The sequence below is a fragment of the Meriones unguiculatus genome, chromosome 19, assembly GCF_030254825.1.
Source record: "Meriones unguiculatus strain TT.TT164.6M chromosome 19, Bangor_MerUng_6.1, whole genome shotgun sequence".
In the NCBI taxonomy this organism is placed as follows: Eukaryota; Metazoa; Chordata; class Mammalia; order Rodentia; family Muridae; genus Meriones; species Meriones unguiculatus.
This window is the reverse complement of record NC_083366.1, coordinates 44,429,084-44,455,398: the sequence shown is the minus strand read 5'-3', so window position 1 is coordinate 44,455,398 and position 26,315 is coordinate 44,429,084. Positions and strand designations below refer to the sequence as shown.

At 38.6% G+C, this 26,315-nt stretch overlaps 1 protein-coding gene across 1 annotated transcript in view; it reads left to right on the top strand.

The window, feature by feature from the left end:
* Positions 1-25,781, top strand: part of LOC110541396 (prolactin-7B1-like) — a 30,291-nt gene extending 4,510 nt beyond the window's left edge. Inside the window, exons 2-6 of the mRNA XM_060372523.1 lie at positions 11,821-11,996; positions 20,456-20,494; positions 23,150-23,257; positions 24,773-24,952; positions 25,566-25,781. Of these exons, the coding sequence (XP_060228506.1) occupies positions 11,821-11,996; positions 20,456-20,494; positions 23,150-23,257; positions 24,773-24,952; positions 25,566-25,781 (719 nt within the window). The remainder of the gene's footprint in view (positions 1-11,820; positions 11,997-20,455; positions 20,495-23,149; positions 23,258-24,772; positions 24,953-25,565) is intronic.
* The last annotated feature ends 534 nt before the right edge of the window (positions 25,782-26,315 follow it).

Genomic DNA, 26,315 nt, shown 5'->3' with positions numbered 1-26,315 from the left:
AGCTCCACAAGGAGATCAACAGAACCAAAATATCTGGGCGCAGGGGTCTTTTCTCAGACTGATACTCCAACCAAGGACCATTAATGGATATTACCTAGAACTTCTGCTCAGATGTAGCCCATGGCAGTTCAGTAGCCAAGTGGGTACCCTAGTAAGCAGAACAAGGACTTTCTCTGACATGAACTCAGTGGCTGGCTCTTTGACCACCCTACTTTGATTTCCAAAGTAGTTGTACAAGTTTACATTCCCATAAGCTTTGGAGGAGGGTTCCCCTTTCACAATATCCTCTCCAGCATGTTTTGTCACTTGAGATTTTGATCTTAGCCATTGTGATGTGTGTAAAGTGGAATCTTAGAATCACTTTGATTTGCATTTCCCTGATGAGTAAGGATGTTGAGCATTTCTTTAAATGTTTCTCTGTCATTCTATTTTCCTTGGTTGAGAAGTCTCTGTTTAGCTCTGTACCCGTATTTAATTGCATTATTTGGTTTATTGGTATCTAATTTCTTGAGGTTATCTATCTATCTATCTATCTATCTATCTATCTATCTATCTATCTATCTATCTATCTATCTACTCAATATTAGGCCTCTGTTAGATATAGGGTTGTTGAAGATCTTTTCCCAGTCTGTAGGCTGTTGTTTGTTTTGTTGACAATGTCCTTTGCTTTACAGAATCTTGTTTCAGAAGGTCCCATTTATTGATTGCTGTTCTTAGAGACAGTGTTGTTGGTGTTCTTTTCAGGAAGTTGTCCATTGTGCCAATGAGGTCAAAGCTCTCTTCTTTTTTTTCATTGGACAAAGTTAGTGTTTCTGGTTTTATTTTGTGGTATTTAATCCATTTGGACTTTAGTTTTGTACAGGGTGATAAGCACGAATCTATTTTCATTTTTTACGTGGAGACATCCACTTAGACCAGCACCATTTGTTAAAGGTGCTATCTTTTTTTTCCCATTATATGGTTTTGGCTTCTTTGTGAAAAATCAAGTATCCATAGGTGTGTGGGTGTATTTCTGGGTCTTCTATCTGATTCCATTGATCCTCCATTTTGTTTCTATGCCAGTACCATTCAGTTTTTATTACTGTTGCTCTATAGTACAGCTTGAGTTCAGGGATTGAGATACCTCCAGAAGATCTTTTATTGTACAAGATTGTTTCAGGTGCTTTCCCAGACAATTAGAAAGAGCTACATTAAGATCCAGCTATAGCACTCCTAGGCATATATCCAAAATATGCTCAACTATACAACAAGGACATTTGCCCAGTAATGTTCATAGCAACTCTATTTGTAATAGCCAGAAGCTGGAAACAACCTATGTCCCTCAACGGAGAAATGTGTACAGAAGTTGTGGTACATTTACAGAATGGAATACTACTCAGCCAATAAAAACAAGGCAATCATAAAATTTGCAGGCAAATGGATGGAACTAAAAAAGATCATCCTGAGTGAGTTAACCCAGAAGCAGAAAGATACACATGATATATACTCATTTATACGTGGATATTAGCCATAAAACATAGGATTTCATATTAAAATATATAGTTCTGTTTTTTATATTAATCACAGGTTATTTACTTTGTATCCCAGCTGTAGTCCCCTCCTTTATTCCCTCCCAACCGCACCCTCCCTCCCTCATCTCTTCCTTACCCCTTTCTAAGTACACTGCTAGGGGAGGTCCTCCTTCCCTTCCATCTGACTCTAGCTTATCAGGTATCTTTAGGACTGGCTGCCATGACCTCCTCTGTGATCTAGCAAGGCTGTTCCTTCCTGAGAGCAGGGGAGGGAAGTAAAGGAGCCAGTCATTGAGTTCATGTCAGAAATAGTTAATAATAAAAAAGAAAAATTTAATTAAAAATAAAATAATTGATAATATATACATATAGAACTATATAGAGATATATTTAGTATATATATACTAAATATATCTCTATATATCTCCTTGTAGTTTATATATATATATATATATATATATACTCCTTATATATATATATATATAAACTCCTTATATATATATATATATATATATATATATATATAATCTCCTTGTAGTTTATATATATATACTAAATATATCTCTATATATCTCCTTGTAGTTTAGCTTCTCTATAATAGACTACCCTAGGGTAGATATGTAATCCTCATTCAGAACAAAAAATGGATAGACATTGGAAGTGGGAGAAGACAGGGAATAGGACAAGAGCCCACCACAGAAGGCCTCTGAAAGACTCTACCCAGCAGGGTATTGAGACTCATAGCTAAACTTTAAGCAGAGTGCAGAAAATCTTATGGAAGAAGGGGGAGATAGAAATACTTGGAAGGGACAGGAGCCTCACAGGGAGAACAAGAGAGCCAAAGATCTGAGCCCGGGGGGCTTTTAGAAATTGATGGATCATAATTTAAGAACCTTAAATGACTTTCAAAAGTGGAGGAAACATGGAGTTAGTCAATTTACATGGAGCACGTCTGGACCCTAGGAGCAATGGTCTCCTGAACCTACTCAGACCTTGGACACCACCACTACTAGTTCTAGAACTGATGCAGGATGTTCCAACAAGGGGGTTAAGGCTTCTCTTAATATTTCCTATAAGCCCACACCTGTTTGTTTATATCCCCCATTTTTATTCATTATTAGTCAGATAGAGCCAAGTAATTGTGGTAATGATACTTGCTTTTTTGCCCAATGCTGGAATGCTAGTGAATTTAGGTATGCCCTGGTTACTCGCATGCCTCGCTGGGTGCCTGTGCCCATTGCTGCCCCTCACACTATAACTCTCTTCAGACAGAAAAGGGATCTTGGAATTACAGCCGCCATTGTTACTGCCATCTCATTGGCGGCTGTTGGAGCTTCCACTGCGGCATTAGCCATGAGTCATACTGTGCAGACTGCTCAGACCCTGAATAATATTTTAGCCAATGTAGCTCATGCCTTAGATGTACAAAAAGGAATTAATGCTCAACTAAAAGGAGGCTTGATGGTGTTCAATCAGAGGATTGACCTCATGCAGGAGCAAATTGATACCCTATGGCAAATCGCTCAACTTGGCTGTCAATGAAAGTATGCTGGACTTTGTGTCACTAGTATACAACATGAGAATTTTTCCTGTGCTGCAAATCTGTCTTAACAATTGTCTAGCTATATTTTAGGTAATTGGACTGGAGAATTCGATACTACGATGGAGCAGCTGAGAGTGGCCATTGTCACGGTAAATTCTACCAGAGTGGACGCAGGACTAGCCACAGGATTATCATCATGGATTGCTGCAGCCATGAATCATCTGAAGGAATGGGCGGGCATGGGAGCGTTAGCAGGCCTTCTGGTGTTGGTCTCCTTGGTTTGCCTGTGGTATATATGCAAGATTAGAGTCTCACAACAGCGTAATGCAGCCATGACCATTCAGGCCTTTACAGCCATTGAAGCAGGACAGTCTCCCCAAGCATGGTAGCTAAAATGTTATGTTCAGGATGCAAGGCTAAGCACTGCACTCAAGGTCAGCCAATTTCGACCCAGAGAAGAGCATGTCTGATTGCATGCGGGTTGATGCCCCAGGTCCCGCCTCTGAGAAAAAGGTATCAGACGGGTCTGATGCTCTTTGGGTGAATGACACCTAAATGAACATCAGTACAAAGTCCCAATTTATTTCTAATATCAGAGATCAGACCTCTACTCTTTCCTGATTCGTTTAAAACAAAGAAGAGGAACTGTAGAGAGCTGTGTAATGCCGTGCCTTAAAGATGGAGCTGGTTTCTGCCTTCCACCTTCCCAATGGTGAGTGCTCTCTGTCACAAACAACTCCACATTTGGCTAAGGCCGAGGAGCTGGCTTGCTTCTGTGTATGTGGACCTATCTGCATTGTCCACGTGGCACCCTGGGGTTGGCTACCCAGAGGCTATTTAAGGTGTGGGCTGGCTTTCCCCAGGGTCAGATGATTGTTCAAGGTTCCTGAATAAACTGCATTGAAAAAAAAAAGAAAAAAGAAGAAAGAAAAATGTACAGAACATGGACTCAGAATAAAGTAGCTATTAAAAAAAAAAAGAAATTGATGGATCAAGCAAGGACCATGCATGGAGAGGACCTAGACCCCTGATTAAATGAAGCCCATGGGGGTGCCCTAATAGGGGAGCAGGGGCAGTCTCTGGGATGAACTCGGTTGATTGCTCTTTGATCACCTGCTCCTGGTGAGGTGGCCTTAGTAAGCCACAGACAAAGAGGCTCCAGAAAGTTTGATAACCTGATAGGCTAGGGTCAGATAGTAGGGGAGGAGGACCTCCCATATCAGAGGAGGGATCTAGGTCAGGGAGCGAGGGAAGGAGAGTGGTACCTGGAGGAAATGAGGGAGGGGACTAACGCTTGGATACAAAGTGATTAAATTGTAATTAATAATAATAATAATAATAAATGAAAGAGTAGTTTAAAAGAAATAGTAATTTATTGGAAAGACAATAGTCAATGTGTTTGAATTTTTACAATTCCAAAGAGAAGAGGGGGGAACATAGTTTTTGTTTCCTTGGTCTTGTGAATTTGCCTAGTAGAATCAACTTTCAAAAGATTTGGTGCTGAAGTTTAAAGGAGACAATGTGTGTATTACAGTCTTTGCCAATCTGGGGTAAACTGAATGATACTACAGTATTAACAGTCTTCTGTTACCTATGATCTATAGGTAACACTGGCAAGGAAACAGAATTAGTGACAGCTGTAAATTTTATAAAATAGATAGCAATGGTATTTCTAAAATTTTATTTAAATTTAAATTCTATGAAAATTCCTTAGACAAAAGGGACTAGTACACTTAAACAAACATACATACATATTTATGTACATACAGATACAACTCGCTCTTTTATACAAAATGAAGCCTGGGATCATCACATTTATGGAAAAAGAAAATTCTACAGCATGAATTATTTAAAAATTACTTAGGATACAGTATATACACTGATGGTAACTTTTAACAAAGGATACAACAACCACCTAAACTGTCCTAAGTGTCATCTAATCAGAGATACATTCTCAACGCAAAATCCTATGGACTACAAGCAACTGTGAATGGATAAGTACAGAGAAGTGAAATGAACAAAGCTGAGTTTTTCCTGTGTGTGGACAGTGATCCTTTCCTCAAAGAGTGCACTGCTTACAATTTTGTCCTGAACACAGATATTTCACAAGAGTGTTCAGCAGGACATCAGCTACACAGTGTTCAATGGAAGGCTTTTGCCTGAGGATAAAGAACTGTTAAACAGCCTTTGCCGTCCCAGAATTTTGTCTATGAAGAGGTTGCTCATCCAGTCCCAGGCCTTACCAGAGAATACTTACTTCAGATGTACAGCTACTTTAAAGAGGGACAGCTAAGAGCCAGAAGTAAAGAACTGTCTGTGGGAAATGTATGTGAACTACACCTAGCACACCTGGTGGGGCCATAGCAAGGCATGAGCTAAATAAAATACAAGCACTCATGAAGAATAATTGTTAACTATAGATACATTATAAAGTGTAGGCCCAGATTTTCTTTTTGGAAGAGTGGAAAGATATGAGAATTGGACCAGATCATACTCTATTTAGCACTTAGAAGGATTTTATTTAGCACTCACAGAAATCCAAAATCCAGATACCATTTTAGACATTCATGATGTAGGAAGTTCTAGGCCTTCAGGGACTATGCTGACAGTTTCCCAATATACTTGTAAATCTGACCTCTAAATGTCTTACTCACTTGATAGTGAATAATAAGACAACTGATGAGTTAATAAATGAAGGCAGTGGTTAAATAATTGATAAGATTTTATTCAATCATACATTAAAAGTCATTCCCAACAATTACAAGCTGTTTTTTTTAATAAAATGTTAATGCTTAGAGTAAATAGGGTGTAAGGTCCCCAAGGTTCGACATAGCATTCACCACTGTTAAGGCTAGTGTTAGATATATTGTGGAATCCATTGAATGGGAATGAGGGCATCTTCTTCTGCCCCACTGTTTCCAGGAGGAAAAGGCACTACGTGCTAATGCTAGGAACAACCATGGCAAGACATGTCTACCCACATCATTCTGGTACAATAGTTCTGGCAGTCAGCTTTAACTTTGTGATTTGATTAAAGGCCAACCTAACGGAGGGAACCAGCGATTTGCATTCTAATATGAGCAGAAGAAAAATCTACCTTTTAAGGGTTCCGACTAGACACACAAATTACTCTTCTTTCCTTGTGTAATTAATTGAATAATGCTGTGACATGGTGGTCCAGTGTTCAGGAAAAAGTCACGTATCTATCTTCACTGCCTCCCGAGGTGGGAAGGGTACAAAAGGTTATAGAATGATGCAAGAGTTGGGGGAAGCAGAGATGTGACAAAGATTAGCAATTTGCACGTGGTCTGACAGGACCATGGTGGACCATGAAGTCAACTTGGCTTTAGCATGATAATATCGATGATGCTGTTGACATTATCTGATGAAGGTCATCGGGCAAATATCTATGGTTTGATAACTTATTTCCTTCCTGCTACATCTGTGAGCGGCCGTAGGGCAATTTTCTAGAGTATATAGGGGGTAAAAAGTACAAAGAGATCAGGACTCCAGCGCAGCAGCATTCTCCAGTGGTCCACTTATTGTGGTGGAACTATTCTGAGATGCAGCTATCACTGACTCACAGATATTTCTGTAAGTACCTCTCCATGATGCTCTTCTGAGTATATCTGAACAACATGTTGTTTCTCTAAGGCTTTTAGAATTCTTCTGCTGGAACCCCGTCTCATATACCTTGTGTTAATGTATTTTTTCGAGTAATACAACATCAGATTAGAAAAAATGAAATCTAGGAAGAGTACTTACAAGGTAATTGTAGACAGTTCACAATGGTCTGCAAAAGCGAGAAACTTTTCTCTTTATGTTAAGTGACAGCAAGTAATTAGTATTTTTTCTCACTTGAATTAATGGAAGAAATGGAGAAATGGGAGTCAGATGTAGTAATTCAGGATCATAGTCTCCATGCAGGCATAGGAGAGGCAGGTGGGTCCTTGGGCTGGCCAGCCAAACTGAACTATTTAGCAAGTTTCATGCCAGTGAGAGTTTTCACCCCCAAAATATAAAATATAAATGAAGTTGGTATTTAACTAATGGCTCCTGATGTTGTTCTCTGACTTATACACATAAGAAAAAAACATACAAACACATACACTGTCACACTTAAGAGAAAGGAGATAGAATAATGTTATTTAATTGGTTAGAAAATACAGGTGTCTAAAAATATTCATTGGCCATGGCAGTTTTCAGAAGAATAAAGTGTAAAGCTTAGAGATCAATGTTGAAGAAATTAAGAAGTGGTAATTTACTGTGAACACAAGTGTCAATGTCTTCAAATTGTAGCAACTTCAGAATGAAGAAAGAAATGTTATTTTTTTTGAATTAATTCTTTTTTTAACTTTTATTAATTACATTTTATTCACTTTGTATCTCCCCATAAGTCCTTCCCTCTTCCCCTCCCAATCCCACTCTCCCTCCCCCTTCTTCATGCATGCCCCTCCCCAAGTCCACTGATAGGGGAGGTCCTCCTCTCCTTCCTTCTGATCTTAGTCTATCAGATCTCATTAGGAGTGGCTGCATTGTCATCTTCTGTGGCCTGGTAAGGCTGCTCCCCCCTCAGGAGGAGGTGATCAAAGAGCAGGTCAATCAGATTATGTCACAGGCAGTCCCTCTCCCCATTACTATGTAACCCACTTGGACACTAAACTGCCATGGGCTACATCTGTGCAGGTTGTTTGTTGTTTTTGTTGTTTCTTCAGGCATGTGCATGAGTTATCCTATTTGATTATTTGACTTCAAAACATTACTCTCGCTTTGAAAGAATCCTTTGGCCAATAGTTTTTAAATGAAGGAGGCTATGCTACATTTCTGGGCTTACTTCTTGGGTTTAGAATGTATTAGCACCGTTTCTCCACTGTCTCCCAGTGATATGTTCGTTAATGGAGAGCAGTAAGATCATGCTGCGTAAGCATCTTCACTGTCCTCCGTTACCATCTCTGCTATTTGATGATGCAGCCTTCGATAAGTGGCTAAGACATTTTACTGCTCTGGAAGGAGCCTCATCTCAGTTGTTCTTTATGCTCAGAAAGTCTGGTGTTTATAGATAAGTCTTTAAAACCTAATAGAAATATTTAATTTAGCCTTTTGGGTAAGATTTGTATAACTGTTTTGGAACAGGATTGTAGCAAATATGGAGTGAACACCTAAGAAATTTAATATATATTCTTACAGTTAATATAGGGGAGAACATGGGGGGAAAGGGAAGGAAGAGGACAGGGAGGAGATGAGGGAGGGGGCTACAGCTGAAATACAAAGTGAATAAATTGTAAATAATAACCATAAGAATAAAGAAAAATGTTTTTCATATACCATTTTCCCAACAGTTATTGTGAATCAAGGATTTTGCATGTTTTATTAAAACCATGTATAGTTGAAAATATAATCTAGGAACCTGCCACAGAGGGCCTCTGAAAGGCTCTGCCCTGCAGAATATCAAAACAGATATTGAGTCTTATAAACTGTTGGGCAACATGCAGGGAATCTTATGTAATAAGTGGGAAATGACAATGCAGCCATTCCTGATGGGATCTGATAGACTAAGATCAGAAGGAAGGAGAGGAGGACCTCCCTTATCAGTGGACTTGGGAGGGGCAATCGAAAAGAAGGGGGAGGGAGAGTGAGGCTCGGAGGGGAGGAGAGAGGGGATTATGGGGGGATACAAAGTGAATAAACTGTACATAATCAAAAATAAAAAAAGATAAAAAAAGAAGTGGGAAAGAGTAAGATCTGGAGAGGACAGGAACCCCATAAGGAGAGCAACAGAACCAAAAAATTTGAAAACAGGGGTCTTCCCAGAGACTCATACTCCAACCAAGTACCTGGTATGGAGATAACCTAGAACCCCTTCACAGATGTAGTCCATGGCAGCTTAGTGTCCAAGTGGGTTACATAGTAAAGGGAAGAGGGACTGCCTCTGACATAATCTGATTGGTCTGCTCTTTGATCACCTCCCCCTGGGGGGGGAGCAGCTTTACCAGGCCACAGAAGATGACAATGCAGCCACTCCTGATGTGATCTGATAGACTAAGATCAGAAGGAAGGAGAGGAGGACCTCCCTTATCAGTGAACTTGGGGAGGGGCATGTGTGAAGAAGGGGGAGGGAGGGTGGTATTGGGAGGGAAGGAGGGAAGACCTTATGGGGGAATACAAAGTGAATAAACTGTAATTAATAAAAATAAATACATTTTAAAAGAAGAAAATGTAAGTAATAGTGGCAGACCATAAATCATTCTAGTATACTTACATTCTAGTGTATGGTTTTTCAGTTAGTAGTAATTCTCTATATGTCTATTTATAAATAGCAAAACAATAGGTAACTAAAGAGAAAGTCTAAGTTAGACAATGATAGTGGATGTGTGTCTTATACTATTAACTAATCTGCAATAAACTGAATGACACTGCAATCATGGTGCAAAGCATAGTTGATTTTCTAAAGCTCTATAGGTGACACTGGTAAGAAAATATAATTAATGATATCCATAAATTTTATAAAAGGAAGAACAATGATATTTGTGTGCATTACTTACTACTCTTAGACTATGAAAATTCCTCAGATGAAATTCTACTAGCAAATATGTACATTCCTACGTATGCATATGTATGCATATATATATATGCATACACATTTTTATATCAGAAAAATAAAGTCAGAAATCATATTTGTTAAAAATAAGCATTTACATTATAAATTATATAATAATGGTTTGGTTTTGTGGTCAAATGTTCTTAGTTACATATTTTACTATGTTTTAAATCTGTTTAGCTTTTCTTTTTTTTAATTCTCTATTAATTACACTTTATTCACTTTGTATCCCTCCTATGGTTCTCTCCTCCCTCCCATCCCAATCCCTTCCTTCCTCCCCGCTCTGCACACATGCCCCTTCCTAAGTCCACTGATAGGGGAAGTCTGTTTAGCTTTTCTTATTTTAATTTTATTTTGTTCCTTTGTTAACTAAGGATTTTGTAGACAATTTATTTTGATTGTGTTTTGTCTTCTTCCCTGACTCTTCCTAGATAACCCTAAACTCTCTAGTCATTCAACTTCAGATTGTTTCTCTCCCAAAATGAAAATCCAAACAAATAAACAAGAGCCAATAAATACAATAAATACCCAAACAAAATAAAAAGGCCACGTACACAAAACAAAACATATCATTTGTTCAGTGTTCTTCAGATTTAAATTGCCAGGCTTTGCCTTGTGTTTTAGGCTAAGACACATGTCTGGTGTCATGAAAATTTACAGAGTACTTAGATTTCTGCAAATCTTTTTGTTGTTGTTGTTGTTGTGGGGTTTTTTTGTTGTTTTAATTTCAGAAGTTCTATTAGTGATAGAGCCAAGTAATTAAAACATTCTTTAAACATTTTTGTGTTTATTGCTTCATTTTTGTTGAGAGTGTGACTGTCTATATCTTATGACTACTGTTATTATCCATGTGTTGAATCAGTAAATTAATGAAGAATTCAACAAGGGCCATGCTTAAAAATTTAAAGATGGTTGTTTTCAGAGCAACAAATGGAGATAAAATGATTGCTAGGGCTTCTGTGCTTGTGTGCCCATGCTATCAAAGGTAAGGTTTGTGCTTTACAATCCGGGAATTTCAGTAGATACTGAATTCTGCATCATGGATATGGTCTGATATCCATATGCTCAAGATAGCTTGCTTGTATAGGACATGTTCATGTGGAATGAAAGTTTACAGTGATGCTGATTCACCCACCTCTCCTTAGGGAGAATCATCTAAACCTGGTCAGCTCTTTAATACAACAACTGCATGGTCTACACATACTGTTATTACAAAACTAAAATTTATTGAAAAATCAGTTTGAGGTCTTTGCATGAAACAGTGATGCATGGCTTTATTACTGTGAGCTATCAAAGCCAGCATATGCTACCCTTCTTATGACATTATTCTCCTCATTTTCACTACTAGGCACCAAGTAATCATTAGTTTAATCCTATGAATCATGAGGATACAAGTAACAGTTAAAGTGTGCTGTCATTGTCAAAATGTAAATATTTCACATTCTAAGCAAGGGCTACATCTGAACAAGGTGTCTAGGTCCTCTTCATGCATGGTCTTGGTTGGTGCATCAGTCTTTGCAGGCACACCTGGGACCAGATTTGATAGGTTTGCTGGCCTCCCTGTGTACCACTTTGGACTTCAATATGGCTCTTTTACAGAAAATTGGGAATAACACCACCCCAAGACCTAGCTATATCACCACTCATGGGCATATATTGGAAATATGCTATATAACGTACAACAAGGACATTTGCTCAACTATGTTCATTGCAGCTTTAGTTGTAAAAGCCAGAATCTGGAAACAACCTAGATGTACCTCAACAGTTAATGTGTGCTGTCATTGCCAAAATGCAAATATTGCACATTCAGTTAGAACCAATGTCTTGCAGAATCTGACCATTAGGAAACAAGACAAAATTTCAAAATATTAAATTTTCTATACTCAGTGACTTAAGAAGTACGCAAAAAAATATTTTAAACTGAAAATGTTTGAAATTTTTCAAAGTCTTTTCTGATAGCAAAATAAAATTTAGAAAATTTCCAATCTCTAAAACTATATATTCGTACAAATGTGTACAAGGAATTAATTTATCACCATCCAATACAGTTATTTCCTACCCTGGAAACACAAAATCAAACAGTACAGTGGAAAAAACTGGGCAGAGATAGTGTTGATTACCTCAGATGGATGGATCGATCCTAACATAGTTTTGTCTTTCGTTACCAGGGGCACTGCACATGTTGTTGGTGTCAAACCTCTTCCTGTGGGAGAATGTGGCCTCTGCACCCACGAAAAGCACCGGATGTAGCTTTAGTGAAATGGTCACCGTAGACCTTTTTGATGATGTCATCATACTGTCTGAACACATCAATGCCATGTCTAAAGATACATTCAGGAAATTTGTAAGTACCTCTGTGGCTTCAGGCATCTTTCAACAATGAATGTGGATGAGTTCTGGTAGCGCCTTATAGTTTAATAGACATCATCATGAGTCAGATTTTAGGTAAGACAACTTCACATATCAAATAAGGCACCAACCTTTGTAAAGCAGAGCAAGCGGGACAGGGCACTAATTAATTAAGTCATTTACAACAAATGACTTATTTAATAAAGATGTGCACAGTGAATGGAATAGAACTAAATTAAACTGCAGTAGACTCACTACAGTAAAAAAAAAAATAACGGATTTTCAGAAACCATTAATGTTTGAAAACATTGTTTAAGCAATTCCAGTGCTACCTGTATATAATGCTTAGACAATAGGAGGGCTGGACAAACAAGTTCTCTCTTCCTGATAATTACATGTTTTGTGGTCAAGATAAATCAGAATCAAGGAGGAGAAAAGAGATAAAACTTGAGTGCCACAATGGCATCCTGTAAGGAGTATGTCTACAACAGCATTAAGTGTGTATTTACTCTATCTCCTTCTCCTAGTCTGCACAAAGGGGGTGTTCTTCACTATTGCCATCTGCCCATAGCTTATCAAGTCTCATCACGACTGTCTGAACCCTCTTCCTCTGTAGGCTGGCAAAGTCTCATCTCCAGGGGCAAGTGATCAAAGAGCAGGCAACTGAGTTCATGCCAGAACTTGCTCCCCTTACTCACCTTGCTCCCCTTACGCAGGGACCCACATGGAGACTGAGTTGCCAATCTGCTACATCTGAGCAGGAGGTGTAAGTTCTCTCCATGCATAGTCCTTCGTTGGTGCATCAGTCTATGCAGGACCCCTTGGGCTTGTTGGACTCTTTATGGGCTACTGTCCTCTCCATATCATTCTATCCCCCTTCTTCCATAAGACTCCTTGTGCTCTGCCCAAAGGTTGGCTGTCAGTTTTAGTATCTGCTTCAATTCCCTGTTAGGCAGAGCCTTTCTACTTAGATATTAAAAACAGGAAACCAATAAGTATGCAGGCAAATTGATGGAACTAGAAAAGATAACCCCCTGAATGACTCAGAAACAGAAAGGCACCCATGGCATACACTCACGTATAAGCAGATATTAGCCCTATACTATAGAATAGTTGTACTAAAAGCTACAGACTTAAAGAAGCTAAACAATAAGGAGGACCTTAGGAAGAAAGCTTAAATCTCACTCAGAATGGCAAGCAGGATAGACACCAGAAGCAGTGGAAGAGAGGAAACATGATGGGAGCCTACTACAACGGGTCCTCTAAAAGGCTCATGCTTATTTTTTTTCTTTATTAATTACACTTTACTCACTTTGTATCCACCCCATGGTTCCCCCCCTCCCATCCCAATCCCTCCCTTCCTCTACCCTCTGCCTGCATTCCCCTCCCCAAGTCCACTAATAGGGGGGATCTTCTTTTCCTTCCTTCTGATCCTAGTCAATTAGGTCTCATCAGGAGTGGCTGCAGTGTCTTCTTCTGTGGCCTGGTAATGCTGCTTCCACCTCAGGGGGAGGAAATTAAATAGCAGGCCAATCAGTTCATGTCAGAGACAGTCCCTGTTCCTATTGCAATGGAACCCACTTGGATACTGAACTGCCATGGGCTTCATCTGTGCAGGGATCTTAGCTTATCTCCATGCATAGTCCTTGGTTGGAACAGCAGTCTCAGGAAAAACCCCTGTGCTCAGATTTTTTTGGTCTGTTGCTCTCATTATGGAGTTCCTGTCCTCTCCAGATCTTACTATTTCCCACTTCTTTCCTAAGATTCCCTGCACTCTACAGTTGCCCATAAGTCTCAGTATCTACATTGACAGTCTGCTGGGCAGATATTTTTTCAGAGGTCCTCTGTGTCAGGCTCCTGACTTGTGCCCTCTTTTTCTCCTTCTCCCTCTTTGTCTTTCTGGATACGAATTGAGCATTTTAGCAAGAGTCCTCCCTCTTGATTAGTTTCTTTGGGTGTGCAGATTTTAGTAGGTTTATCCTATATTATACGTTTATATGAGTGAGTATATACCTTGCGCATCTTTCTGCTTCTGGGATAGCTCACTCAGGATGATCTTTTCCAGATCCCACCATTTACGTGCAAATTTCATGATTTCCTTGTTTTTTTTTTTTTTTTATTGCTGAGTAATATTCCATTGTGTAGATATACCACAATTTGTGCATCCATTTCTCCACTGAGGGGCATCTGGGCTATTTCCAGTTACTGGCTATTACAAATGAGGCTGCTACTAACATGGTTGAGCAAATGTCTTATTGTGTACTTGAGACTCTTTTGGGTATATGCCTAGGAGTGGTATATCTGGATCTTGAGGAACTGCTATTCCTAGTTGTCTGAGAAAGCCCCAGATTGCTTTCCAGAGTGGTTGTACAAGTTTACATTCCCACCAGCAGTGGAGGAGGATTCCCCTTTCCCCACAACCTCTCCAGCATGTTGTCACTTGAGTTTTTGATCTTAGCCATTCTGATGGGTGTAAGGTGAAATCTTAGGGTTGTTTTGATTGGCATTTCCCTGATGGCTAATGAGGTTGAGCATTTCTTTAAATGTTTCTCTGCTATTCGATATTCCTCTACAGAGACTTCTCTGTTTAGCTCTGTACCCCAGTTTTTAATTGGATTACTTGATTTTTTTGCTGTTTAACTTCTTTAGTTCTTTGTATATACTGGATATTAGCCCTCTGTCAGATATAGGATTGGTGAAGATCTTTCCCAGTCTGTAGGCTGTCATTTTGTTCTGAGTACAGTGTCCTTTGCTTTACAGAAGCTTTTCAGTTTCATGAGGTCCCATTTATTGATTGTTGCTCTTAGAGCCTGTGCTGTTGGTGTTCTGTTCAGGAAGTTGTCTTCTGTGCCAATGAGTTCAAGGCTCTTCCCCACTTTTTTTTCTAACCGATTTAATGTGTCCAGTTTTATATTGAGGTCTTTGATCCACTTCGACTTCAGTTTTGTGCAGGGTGATAAGTATGGATCTATTTTCAATTTTTTACATGTAGACATCTAGTTAGACCAGCACCATTTGTTGAAGATGCTGTCTTTTTTCCATTGAATGGATTTGGCATCTTTGTCAAAAATCAGGTGTCCATAAGTGTGTGGGTTTATGTCAGGGTCTTTTATTCAATTCCATTGATCCACCATTCTGTTTCTATGCCAGTACCATGCAGTTTTTAGTATTATTGCTCTATAGTACAGCTTGAGATCAGGGATGGAGATACCTCCTGAAGATCTTTTATTGTAGAGGATTGTTTTAGCAATTCTGGGTTTCTTGTTATTCCATATGAAGTTGAGAATTTTTCTTTCCAGGTCTGTAAAGAATTGTGTTGGTAATTTGATGGGCATTGCATTGAATCTGTAGATTGCTTTTGGTAAGATGGCCATTTTTACTATGTTAATCCTGCCAAGCCATGAGCATGGGAGATCTTTCCATTTTCTGATATCTTCTAATTCTTTCTTCAGAGACTGGAAATTTTTTTCATACAAGTCTTTGACTTGCTTGGTTAGGTTCACACCAAGGTACTCACCAAGGTACTTTATGTCCTTTGTGGCTATTGTGAAGAGTGTTGTTTCCCTAATTTCTTTCTCAGCCCTTTTGTCCTTTGTATACAGGAAGGCTACTGCTTTTTTTGTTTTGTTTTGTTTTGTTTTGTTTTGTTTTTAGTTAATTTTGTATCCAGCCACTTTGCTGTAGGTGTTAATTAGCTGTTGGAGTTCCCTGATAGAGTTTTTGGGGTCACTCAGGTATATTATCATATCATCTGCAAATAGTGATACTTTGACTTCTTCTTTTCCAATTTGTATCCATTTGATCTCCTTCAATTGTTTTATTGCTCTAGCTAGGACTTCAAGAATGATGTTGAAAAGATATGGAGAGTGTGGATTGCCTTGCCTTGTCCCTGATTTCAGTGGGAATGATTTAAGTTTCTCTCCATTGAGTTTGATGTTGGCTATAGGCTTGCTGTATATCGTCTTTACTATGTTCAGGTATGTGCCTTGTATCCCTGATCTCTCCAATACTTTAAATATGAATGGATGTTGGATTTTGTCAAATGCCTTTTCAGCATCTAGGGAGATTATCATGTGGTTTTTCTCCTTCAGTTTGTTTATGTGGTGGATCACATTGATGGATTTCTGTATATTGAACCACCCCTGCATGCCTGGGATGAAGCCTACTTGGTCGTAGTGGATGATGTCTAGGATGTGTTCTTGGATTGGGTTTGCAAGTATTTTGTTGAGTATTTTAGCATCAATGTTCATGAGGGAGATTGGCCTGAAATTCTCTTTCTTTGTTGGGTCTTTATGAGGTTTAGGTACCAAGGTGACTGTGGCTTCATACAATGAGTTTGGTAGTGTTCCTTCTGTTTCCATCTTGTGGAATAGTTTGAAGAGTATTGGTATTAGCTCTTCTTTCAAGGTCTGGTAGAATTCGTCACTGAAACCATCTGGCCCTGGGTTTTTTTTTTTTTTTTTTTTGCATGGTAGACTTATGATGACAGCTTCTATTTCCTTAGGGGATATAGGACTATTTAATTGGTTTACCTGGTCTTGATCCCGCTTTGGCATGTAGAATCAGTCAAGAAAATTGTCCATTTCATTTAGATTTTCAAATTTTGTGGCATATATACTTTGAAAGTAAGTCCTAATTATTGTTTGGATTTCTTCAGTGTCTGTGGTTATGTCCCCCTTTTTGTTTCGGATTTTGTTGATTTGGATAGTTTCTCTCTGCCTTTTAGTTAGTTTGGCTAAGGGTTTGTCTATCTTGTTGATTTTCGCAAAGACCCAGCTCTTGGTTTCATTGATTCTTTGAATTGTTTTATTTGTTTCTTATTCATTGATTTCAGCCCTGAGTTTGATTATTTCCAGCCGTCTATTCCTCTTTGGTGTGTCTGCTTCTTTTTTTCCTAGGGCTCTTAAGTGAGCCATTAAGTTGCTTGCATGAGATGTTTCAAATTTCTTTTTGAAGGCACTTAGTGCTATGAACTTTCCTCTTAGCATTGCTTTCTTTGTGTCCCATAAGTTTGGGTATGTTGTGCCTTCATTTTCATTGAATTCTAGGAAGTCTTTAATTTCTTTCTTTTTCTTCTCTGACCCAGCTGTCATTTACAAGCAAGTTGTTCAGTTCCCATGTGTGTATAGGCCTTTTGCTATTTTTGCCATTGAGGTCCAGTTTTAGTCCATGGTGATCAGAGAAGATACAAGGGATTATTTCAGTCTTCTTTTATCTGTTGAGGCTTGATTTATGACCAATTATATGGTCTATTTTGGAGAAGGTTCCATGAGGTACTGAGAATAAGATAAATTCTTCTGAGTTTGGGTGAAAGGTTCTGTAGATGTCTGTGAGGTCCATTTGATTCATGACCTCTGTCAGAGTTATTGTTTCCTTGTTTAATTTCTGTTTTGTTGACCTGTCCTTTGTTGAGAGTGGGGTATTGAAGTCTCCTACTATTATTGTGTGGGGGTCTATGTGTGATTTAAGTTTTATTAAAGTTTCTGTTACAAATGTGGGTGCCCTTGCATTTGGGGCATAGATGTTCAGGATTGTGATATATTCTTGGTGGATTTTTCCCTTGATGATCATGAAGTGTCCTTCTCTATCTCTGGTTGTAAATCTACTTTATTAGATATTAGGATGGCGACTCCTGCTTGCTTCTTGTGTCCATTTGCTTGGAAAACGGTCTTCCAGCCTTTACTCTCAGGTAATGTCTATCTTTGTGATTTAAGTGTGTTTCTTATATGCAACAAATTGTTGGGTCTTGTTTATGCATGCATTCTGTTAGTCTGTGTCTTTTTATTGGAGAATTGAGTCCACTGATGTTGAGGGAGATTAATGACCAGTGGCTGTTAGATCCTTTGATATTGATGTTGGGCATGGTAGTGTGTTTGTGTGTTTGGATATTTTTGTTTTGCTGTAGTGAGGTTATTTATTTCCTATGATTTCTTGAAAGTAGTTATTTTTTCTTGGGTTGTATTTTTCCTTCTAGTATCTTCTGTAACACTGGATTTGTGTGTAGGTATTGTTGCAATTTGTTTTTGTCATTGAATATCTTGTTTTCTACGTCTATGAGGACTGAGAATTTTGCTGGGTACAGTAGCCTAGGCTGACATCTGTGTTCTCTTAGGCTCTGCATGATATCCATCCAGGCTCTTCTGGCTTTCATAGTTTCTGTTGAGAAGTCAGGTGTGATTCTGATGGGTTTGGCATTATACATTACTTGGCCTTTTTCCCTTGCAGCTTTTAGTATTTTTTCTTTGTTCTGTATACTTACTATTTTGATTATTATGTGACGGGAGGATTTTCTTTTCTGGTCTAATTTATTAGGTGTTCTGTAGGCCTCTTGTATTCTTATAGGCTTCCCCTTTAAGTTGGGGAAATTTTCTTCAATGATTTTGTTGAAAATATTTTCTAGGCCTTGGTGCAGGGAATCTTCTTTTTCCTCTATCCCTATTATTCTTAGGTTTTGTCTTTTTATGTTGTCTTGGATTTCTTGGATTGTTTCTGTCAGGAATCTTTTAGATTTATTATTTTCTTTGATGGACACATCGATTTCTTCCATTGTATCTTCCACACCTGAGATTCTTTCTTCCATCTCTTGTAGTCTGTTGGTTATGCTTACCTACCTCTGTAGTTCCTGTTTTCTTTCCTAGGTTTTCCCTCTCCGTGATTTCCTCCATTTATGTTTTCTTTAATTCTTCCAATTCTATCTTCAGATCTTGAACCGTTTTGCTGATTTCCTTTACCTATCTGACTGTATTTTCCTTAAATTCCTTCAGCTGTTTATTTGAGCGTTCCCCTGTTTCTTTTATTTCTTTGAGTAACACAGACTTTTTGGCTGCATCTTCCTGTATTTCTATATGGATGACCATAATCTGTTATTATATCTTCCCCTAATTCTTTACACATTTTATTTACTTCCTCCATTAACCTCTTCATTAGCATGGATGTTAGGTCATCTTCTTGAATTTCACTTATGTTAGGGTATCCAGGGCTACTTGCCCCTGGATAACTGGGTTCTGGGGATGCCATGTTGTTTTGCCTGTTGTTGGTTGTGCTTTTTTGCTGGCCTCTACCCATCTCTCTGTCTCAGGTGTTGTCTGTTAATATCTGGTGCCTGCTGAGTCCTGGGGTGGGGAGAATCCACTTGGAGGGGTTCTGAAGTTCTCCCCTGCTTTTGGGGTATGGTCAACTGAATAGTGGTGCTTTTCAGAAATTGTAACAGTTCACTTCAGGTGTATATACCTGTATGGTAACTTTGGTATTCAGGAAGCCTCTCCTCTCCTCAGGAGAGGTCCTGGTGCTGGCTGTCCTGCTGCTGGGTTTCTTGCTCTGAATTTATTGAGCAGCAGCAGCTGTTGCTCTTAAGGTGTAATTTTTGGGTGCAGCCCTCTTGAAGGACCACGGATTCCCACAGTTTTGTCAGTCTAGCTAGGGATAATTGGTTGATCCTTGGCACAGTATCTGAGGGCTGGTGTAATGGCTCTCTGGCTTTTGTAAGTCTGAGGATGCAGCTGTGTGCCCCAGTGCCCTAGGGGTATTCAATAATGGCAGCTGAGCACAGCGCTCCTGCCTGCAGTAGAAGGCTAGAGCCTGAGTCTGCGTGAATCCAGAAAGTATTTTGATGCTGGGTGTCCTGAACGTTAGTCTTGATGATCCCCCTGCTGTGGGGTTTCCTCCTGACAGGGACCCCAGGCTTTGCTTTGGGGACTGCTGTTCTGTCTGGGATGGTGAGTAGAACCCACAGGCACAGATGCATTTGGCTCTGCCTTTCAGGCCTTTGGGAGTCTGGGCGTCTGCCTAAACTGGGTAATTTTCCCAAGACCTTTTCTGGGTGGGGGTGTCTGCTGAGTGCTCTGAGATCAGACCAGCCGATTCCCTCCCTGTGGGTTTACACCTGACAGTGAAACTCCGTCTCTTGTGCCCTGGGGCCCACAGTTCTATCTGGTGCAGCCAATCAGGTGCACAGGCAGGGCTCTGTGCCAGAGCCTGGCTCCTGGCTCTGGCTCTGGGCTGGCTCTTGGGGCGCCCGCAGAACCCAAATCTTTTCCAGGGGATGTCTGGGTGACCTAAGGTCTGTCCCAATTGTTTCCTGCACCATGGGGTTATCTCTCGATTGGAAATTTTAGTCTCTGATGTTGTGGTGCTCACAGTTCAGTCTGGGACCATGACCAGAACACACTGGCGTGTGGCTCTGCACTGGTGACCAAGCATCTGGTGGAACTAGGATCTCTTCTGTGGTTTAGCTGGGTGTGTTAAAAGCTGATTGAATCCCCCACCATGGGATATCCTCTCACCTGGGAAACACAATCACTTGTGTTTTATGGCTGTGAGTTCTGATTGCTGGTCACTGTGCTGATCCTGCTGTGATGCTGGTCAGAAGGAGAGTCTTCCCGGCGCTGCCATCTTGCTCCCTCATGCTTATTTTTATTGATGAGTTTTTCATTTGTTCACTTTCTCTTCTTCCAGGTGTCCGGTGCCTCCTCATCGGAAGCTTTTGCTCAATTTGTAAGTACCTCCTTTACTTCCAGCTTTTTACAAAAGAAGCCTTTCTGCTAGTGATTTCACTGTCCAGCTGCTTAGATGAGACAGCATTGTGAGCTTAATTTCCAATAGGACACTTCCACAGGTAAAATAGAGATCAGCCAGGAATTGTGCAAATGAGTAAGTCAGTTTAGGGAACCTCAGCTTTGTAATGAATGCAGAGATATCTCAAATTTTTCTATTAATTTATTTTACTAAAAATGTATGTGTAAGTATACACAAGCCTTCCACAGAGGTCCTATGAAAGACTCTAACCAGCAGGGTATTGAAGCAAGTGCTGAGACTCATAGCCAAACTTTGTGCAGAGTGTGCAGAATCTTATGACAGAAAGGGGAGAGAGAAAAAAAAAACTGTAGATGACAGGATCTCCACAAGGACAGCAACAGAACCAAAAATATCTGGGCCCACGGGTCTTTTCTGAGACGGATACTCCAGCCAACGACAATGCATGAAGAGGGCATAGACTCCCTGCACAGATGTAGCCCATGGCAGCTCAATGTCCAAGTGGGTTCCCTAATAAGGGTAACAAGAGTTGTCTCTGGTAAGAACTCAGTGGTTAGCTCTTTGATCACCTACCCCTGAGGAAAGAGCAGTCTTACCAGCCCACAGAGGAAGACAGTGCAGCCAGTCCCAATGAGATCTGACAGGCTAGCATCAGATGAAAAGGGAGGAAGACCTCCCCTATCTGTGGACTTGGGAAGGGGAATGGGAGATGATGAAGGAGGGAGGCTGGTATTGGGAAGGAAGGATGGAGGGGGTTGCAGCTGGGATAAAAAGTGAATAGATTGTGATAAATAAAAATAAATAAAAATGAAAAAATAAGTATAAATGTAAATATTCTGTGACTTAAACTTTTAAAAGTTGCCATAGGGGAAAAACTTTGCTGTCCTGATCATGCTCATTGGAAAACATTTTCTTTGGCATTCTTCATTGAGCATGCTCTTTGGATATATCAAAGAGGAAAGAATTTTATTGTAATGAAGTCCACAGATTGACTAGGGCTAACCTAAACTGTCTCTGTGTCAGGTATTAGAGTGGGAGACAAATTGTGTCTTTCAGCGCTCCCGAATGCTAGGAAATACATAAGGTTTCTTTTACTTGATTTTGTTTAATAAAGGAACAGGTTTAGCAGTTGGAGTAGATTCTCTCTGCTTGATAGTTGTATGTTATCAATTCTAAGTGAATCACTGTGAAAGAAGAAAACAATTAAGTAATGTTTCAATCTAACAAAGTGCAGCTGTAAAATGTGTTCCCGAATTTTCAGTAAATCTGTACTCATGTTTTCCTTTTGACTCATGTGCTTCTTTTCCTTCTTTATTTAGGTTGATAAGTTTTAAAATTCCCAATATTCCTAGTGATCTATTGAAGTTTCACAAAATATCTATTAATTTTAAATAATAGACATATTAAATAACATAGTTACACAAATATGTTTAAAAATTATGTTTGTAAATAAACACATTAATATTTTGTATTTTAAAATTTTCATTGCTTGTTCCTTTTGTAAGATGCCCAGATTTGATGATTAATTTTGTCATGTGTAATTCAATTTCATTGAAAATTTATGATTAACTTAGGTGGTATATTTGTATACATTCAGAGTTACTAGAAAGAAGGCTCAACTTTTACAATGCCCAGTTAAAGTAAATATATCAGCTTTGAGCCACAAGAAACAAGAGAACTTAAAGATAGATGGACATGTACTATGACTTTGGTTCAAATCTTAGAAGAAGATGATTTTTTAAAACCCTACTGTTTTTTTTCAAATTTATTTATTTATTTATTTATTTATTTAGTTATTAGTTACATTTTATTAACTGTATCTCAGCTGTATCCTGCTCCCTCATTCCCTCCCAATCCCACCCTCCCTCCCTATCTCCTCCCTGCCCCTTTCCAAGTCCACTGATTGTGGAGGATTTCCTCCCCTTTTATCTGACCCTGTTTTATCAGGAATCTTCAGGACTGGCTGTAAAGTCCTCCTCTGTAGCCTATGAGGACTGCTCCTCCCTTGGGGGTTGGGGAGGTCAAAGAGCCTGACATTGAGTTCCTGTCAGAAATAGTTCCTGTTCCCCTTACTATGGGAAACCAATTTGTTACTGAGCTACCATGGGCTACATCCGAGCAGAGGCTCTAGGTTATATCCATACATGGTCCTTGGTGTAGTGTCAGTCTCAGAAAAGACCCCTGTGTCCAGATATATTTGGTCCTTGTGGAGGTCCTATTCTTTCCACATCATACTAACTCCCCCTTCTTTCATATGATTTCCTGCACTCTGCCGAATGTTTGGTTATGAGTCTCAGTGTTTGTTTGTTTGTTTGTTTGTTTGTTTTGTGTGTGTGTTTTAAGATTTTACTTCAAAACATTAAATTTGGTGTCGGTACACAGACAAGATAAGTAGTAAGAGAGGAAATTGTTCACAAGCAAAAACTTATATGGAAAACAAAATGAGATTATAGATCTCATGAGAAAAAGTAGATTAAAATTATGTCACTCCTTACATTTGAGTTTCTACATCACTTTAAAATTACATATCTATTAAAGCATTCATATTCTGGTCATGGGATTCTTTTGCTATATTATTATTTACAACTAACTTTATTTCTATTTCAACTTCTACAGGCAATAGAACTTACCAGAAATAAAGAATTAGTTCTCAGGAATTTCACCAGCTGCCACACTTCTTCCCTCAATCCACCAAAAACAAAAGAGGAAGCCAAGAAAATCACAGTGAGTCTTTAACGTATGGTTTTATCCTAAACAACTAAATCAGTACATAGGTTTGTCATTTTGTAGCTTATTATAAGCATTATAATACATGTGGTACTCATTCCTTCTGCAAAGTCTAAAAAAAGCAAGTAATGAAAAAATCATCTTCTATAGTTGATGAACAATGAAAACTATTTTATTTAATTACCCAGCATAGCTATAAATTATCCATTTAGAAGTCAAATACAATTTTGTTTACTACATATGACCAATGGGCTCAGAAATACCATATAACGTCCCTTGGGCTGAAACTATGCTCTTAAGTGTGAAGGTAGGATCAACTTACAATGGCACCTATAATTTATAATTCTTACAATGTCTACTATCTGATTCCCTGCCATAACTTATTTTGAACTGATTTGATCTAAAAGTCATATTGAAGTAACAATGAGAAGTGAAGAAGAGGAAGCCATGGAATTTGTTGAAACATCAGCAGACACTTCACAAATTACTGTATTAACTTCACTCCACTGTCAGGACAGAATGTAATATTATTGCACTGAATAAAAAAAGTAAATTGAAGATTCTTTTAGGTTAATGCAGAACTCTTACCAGAGGCATGCACAGTAAATGGTGGAATCTTCTCTTCTTCCAACTCAAGCACTCACTATTCACGATATGCCAAAATGCTCCCAGGATCCATCACCATTTTTACTATTTCTTCCCTTCATATCTTTATAAGTTTTCCTTTGCAACAGCCACTGGACTTCTCCACTATTTATTTTTGTTGCCACTGGAGTAGCTAAAGGGTATCAAACATATCAAATATTTTAAATTAAATATGAACTATATGTATGATCCTTGCATTGAACACATACAGGGAGGCCAAACTACAGTGAGATTCCCATGATGCTCACAATGAAGGCCACATCTTCCATTAGTCTTCTCCTGCTCCTGATGAAAGATGGCTGCAAGGGCATGGAGAGAAGCAGAAGGAGGATTGCTCATTTCTAAATGCCATGTTTTCTTTATGAAATCTTTGTTCTTATATTCCAAAATAACCTAAGAACTTTAAATAAGTAAAACTGTGAATAATCAAAGTGGAGTGATGAATCTAAGTCAAAATGCTTGCACCACTTAACCTTAACAGTGAGAACTGATTTTCTGAATCATATCCCATTGGCATCTACTGAATAGCAGCAAAGTTTTTTTTTTAACAGCAAAGTTTTTAATTCTCATCAACAAGTGATAAAACCATATAGACAAGGCCTTACATAGGAATATCAAATGGTACAATTTCCAAATTAAAATACGATAAAAGCAGCATGATGGTTCATTAGAAAAAGTAGTCACTATTTAACACATTGAATCACTTAGGAAAATGTAGGAGAATGGTTGAAATTCAATGACTGTGCATAATTACATCTTCAGAAATATTCTACATCCCATAAGAATAATGAATAAATATTTTAGTTCTACTTCACTGACTTAAACCAAATCTTGCTCCTGCTTACCTTATTTCTTACTGTTTCAAAGTTGCCAAACTTTGTGAGAATGCTACTAAGTATACTGCATGCATGGAAAGACCCTCTGATCTACATGGAGACGGAACTCCAGAATATGACATCAGCCCAATTTCCTACCCTTTTAAGAGTCGACTACATTAAGATAAAAAGCCAAATCCTTTTGGATCGCATCGTGGGGATTGCCAAGAGGGTGAGACATATTCTTACATTTCTTTCTTTCTTTCTTTCTTTCTTTCTTTCTTTCTTTCTTTCTTTCTTTCTTTCTTTCTTTCTTTCTTTCTTTGTTTTTCTTTGTGAATGATGTGGCAACTGTGGTGAATCATAGATTTTGACACAACTCACTGCAAGAACAAAATTGTATGTGTTCAGTCTTGTATGCAGTCTGGCCATTAAGGGACATAGCTGTTCCTCACAACCACTGGGGATAGTGCCTTTCCTGAAGAAGTGAATTATTCCCAACTATGTTATAACTACCATTCCTGGCCTCTGTGCATCTCAAGTGAAAAAAGTGTTAATATCTGACCTTTTCCAAGCACAAGCCAGTGCTTTAGTGTCAGTTTCCTGGTCCTCTGTGTGACTTGTCACAAAATAATATACTTTATCCAGATTCAATTTCATCTATGAAAATGTATACTTGAATCTTGTCTGTAGTTTGTAGGTGAGCACCTGCGCTTAGGTGCAAGAAAATTCATGACTATGGAAGAAGAAAATATTGTTGACATTTTATTAATATAAATCATACAAGTAAAAAGAACAATCAAATAAAACAGTAATAATACAACTAATCACCCATTTCTCATTAGGTTAAACATGGACTTGAAGAAATTGGAGAGTACCCTGTTTATACAGAGCTTGCAATGTTACAGTCAGGCAACAAAGGTTCAAGATTCTTTGCTCTTTATAAATTGATCTTCTGCCTATCTGTTGACATTGAAAAGGTTGAAAATTATCTCAAACACTTGAGATGTGTGTATTTTGGTGGTTTCATGTGTGAAGAATATGAACGTGGTCTCCCATGATTGATATCTTCAAAGTTTCTTTTAATTTTCTGCCTTTGAAGCTCTTTGTGTAACACAACCATCATCAAAAATAAAAAAATAATAAAAAATAAATAAAAATTAAAATAAAGCTTCAGACGTTTGAAAGTATAATAGTGCAATTGTCATTACCTTGGTTCATTCAGTATTAATTGAATTACTATCAGGAACACTTCGAACACAAAGAAGAGATGCTTGATGGTAAGAGAGAGAACTGATGTAAGAATCACTGCATGTCAATATGGATCAAGTTATTAAAATCAAAGAGTAAGAACACTACTAAAAGTATAGTATTAGTGGCTTCCTTCTTCTCACAAAGGCTCCCTCCAATTGTGTGGCTTGGTTCTGGCATTTGTTTGTCCTCAGTAATTAAAAACAAGGAAATCATGAAATTTTCAGGCAAATGGTGGGAAATAGAAAAGGTTATCCTGAGCGAAGTATCCCAGAAGTAGAAAGACACACAATATATACTCACTTATAAGTAGATATCAGACATATAATATAGAATAAACATAC